The sequence below is a fragment of the Peromyscus leucopus genome, chromosome 2 (assembly GCF_004664715.2).
Source record: "Peromyscus leucopus breed LL Stock chromosome 2, UCI_PerLeu_2.1, whole genome shotgun sequence".
In the NCBI taxonomy this organism is placed as follows: domain Eukaryota; kingdom Metazoa; phylum Chordata; class Mammalia; order Rodentia; family Cricetidae; genus Peromyscus; species Peromyscus leucopus.
The window spans coordinates 68,891,852-68,894,488 of NC_051064.1; the positions used below are offsets into that span (position 1 = coordinate 68,891,852).

General features: G+C 37.5%; 1 protein-coding gene across 1 annotated transcript; it reads left to right on the forward strand.

The window, feature by feature from the left end:
• Positions 1–1,297: 1,297 nt before the first annotated feature.
• Positions 1,298–2,340, forward strand: LOC114682143 (olfactory receptor 13C3-like). Its single transcript, XM_028855961.1, is given in 2 exon segments — positions 1,298–1,364; positions 1,367–2,340. Coding segments are annotated over 2 exon segments (1,041 nt in total).
• The last annotated feature ends 297 nt before the right edge of the window (positions 2,341–2,637 follow it).

A 2,637-nucleotide genomic window follows, 5' to 3' on the forward strand; every position in this document is an offset into this window, starting at 1 on the left:
CATCACACCCTCACAGAGAGTGTGAATGAATATAGACTATAAAATGAATATCAGGCAATCTGCCTCCTAACTGTGGCTCAGCTTTCCACATTACAGTTGCCCATTTTCTTTTCTTTTTTTCCATGTCTCTAGATTCAGAATGTCCAAAATGATTCTTTGAGTTTCCGTTGATGATTTATTTCTCATAAACATCAACCTTCTCAGAAAATGTACAATTTGGACCTAAGATACAGTATATAAACATCCATAATATATCTTTTTATGTACTTTTTGTGTATTATAAGTAGAATTGTCAACCCCACAATGACAATGCCTTCCTTTATTCCTTCATTTACCCTTATTGTGTTTGGAATGTGATTGGCTTCAAAGTAGTCTATTAACAACATTCTAAAATAATTTTCATAGTTTGGTACAAATTGATTCGCACTTAAATATTTAATTTTTTTTAGTATTTAACATTATGTAGATCTAGAGTTGTCTATAAAATGCAAGAGAATTATTGTTCTTGAATTTCTGAAGGTTGCTATATCAGTCTATATAATGTGTCAAAAGGAAATGGTTTTGAATCAGAAGCAAATCAGAAATATTTAGTCCACCAACTCTGCGTTCATTTAAGCCTCACATTGTTACCATCGTCAAATTGACTTAAACAAGTAAATCACCAAGATAGACTCTCATGCTGCAGAAGGAAAGAAAGGAATGTGTTATGCTTTACCAAGACTCTCCATCACATTTTTGTGGAGCATGTCTGTGTAATGGTCTTGTCATAGGAACAATCATACAAGATGCTAAAAGTGGCTTGAAATGTGAAGACAACAGCTATGCTTTCGATCTGATGCTAAATTTTAGCTTACACCACTTAGTTTCTTGTGAATAAATACTGATAAAAACTATTAAAAGGGCTAATACTTTTTGTTACATCAGGAATAAAAAATATTATTTAAAAAGTCAAAGTTGCTATAATATTTTTACTATTGTCAATCACTGACTCATATGCCAGTGTTTTCGAGTAGGCTTTTTGCTTTGTGTGTCTTCTCCATTGCTTACTTATTAGGGCAGAAATGAAGAAATCAGGTATATGGTGGGTAACAGGGGTTTTGGAAACATAAACTTAGGAATAAAGTATTCTCAACAACAGAAAGCATTGCTTTTGAATGTGTGTTTGATATTGATAGTCATATGTTGGCAATGGTCAACTGTACTTCCAAGATGCCCAATTCTACTATATTCTAATAACACATTATTGAAGATATTAATGTCAGAGATTCAAAAATGAACTCTTTCTAATACATTAACAATGATTTTTCAGGTACTTTGTACCACTTGTTTGGGGGCATTGGATTTGTTTCATGGTGGGTCTTCCAATAATGGCTGAAATTGGATGGCATGGATGAAAATAACCAGACATTTGTTTCCGAATTCCTTCTTTTGGGTCTTTCTGGATACCCAAAGACTGAGATCATTTACTTTGCTCTTGTTCTGGCTATGTACCTAGTGATTTTAACAGGAAATGGTGTTCTGATCATAGCAAGCATCTTTGACTCCCGTCTCCACACACCTATGTACTTCTTCCTGGGCAATCTTTCTTTCCTGGATATCTGCTACACAACTTCCTCTGTTCCCTCAACGCTGGTGAGCCTAATCTCAAAGAAAAGAAACATTACTTTCTTTGGTTGTGCAGTGCAGATGTTCTTTGGATTTGCAATGGGATCAACAGAATGTTTGCTTCTTGGCATGATGGCTTTTGATCGATATGTGGCCATCTGCAACCCTTTGAGATACTCCATCATCATGAGCAAAGGAGTGTATGTGTCAATGGCATCTGTATCATGGTTCTCTGGTGGAATCAATTCACTCGTGCAGACATCCCTTGCCATGCGGTTGCCTTTCTGTGGGAATAACGTTATTAACCATTTCACATGTGAGGTCTTAGCTGTCCTCAAGCTAGCTTGTGCTGATATATCTCTCAATATCATTACCATGGTGATATCAAATATGGCTTTCCTGGTTCTTCCACTACTGGTCATCTTTTTCTCCTACATGTTCATCCTCCACACCATCGTGAGAATGAACTCAGCTACAGGGAGACGCAAGGCCTTTTCCACCTGCTCAGCCCACCTGACAGTGGTGGTCATATTTTATGGTACCATCTTCTCTATGTATGCAAAACCCAAATCTCAAGATCTGACTGGGGAAGACAAGTTCCAAACTTCAGATAAGATCATTTCTTTATTTTATGGAGTAGTTACCCCCATGCTAAATCCAATTATCTACAGCTTGAGGAATAAGGATGTTAAAGCTGCTGTAAAGTACATACTGAAACAAAAGTACATTCAATAAGGAGGCCAGTAAACACAGGATTTTGTGTGGCAAGCACGAGACTGACTCAGGGTAAATCTATGAGAACATTCTGATTCTTATTGATGGAAGGTAAGTCCCTACTGCTGAAGATATCATGCACTTCAGAAACAGGGCCCAGAAACCCCCGAGCTGAAACTGACCTGAATGCCCCCTCTCTGAGGATTAGCTTTCATGGTACCAGAAAGTGCTATACAAGCTTCCAAAGGAGGGAGACAACCAACAGTCCTACTCTGCTGTGATGCCTATGAACCACAACAACCACCAGCGTGTACCACA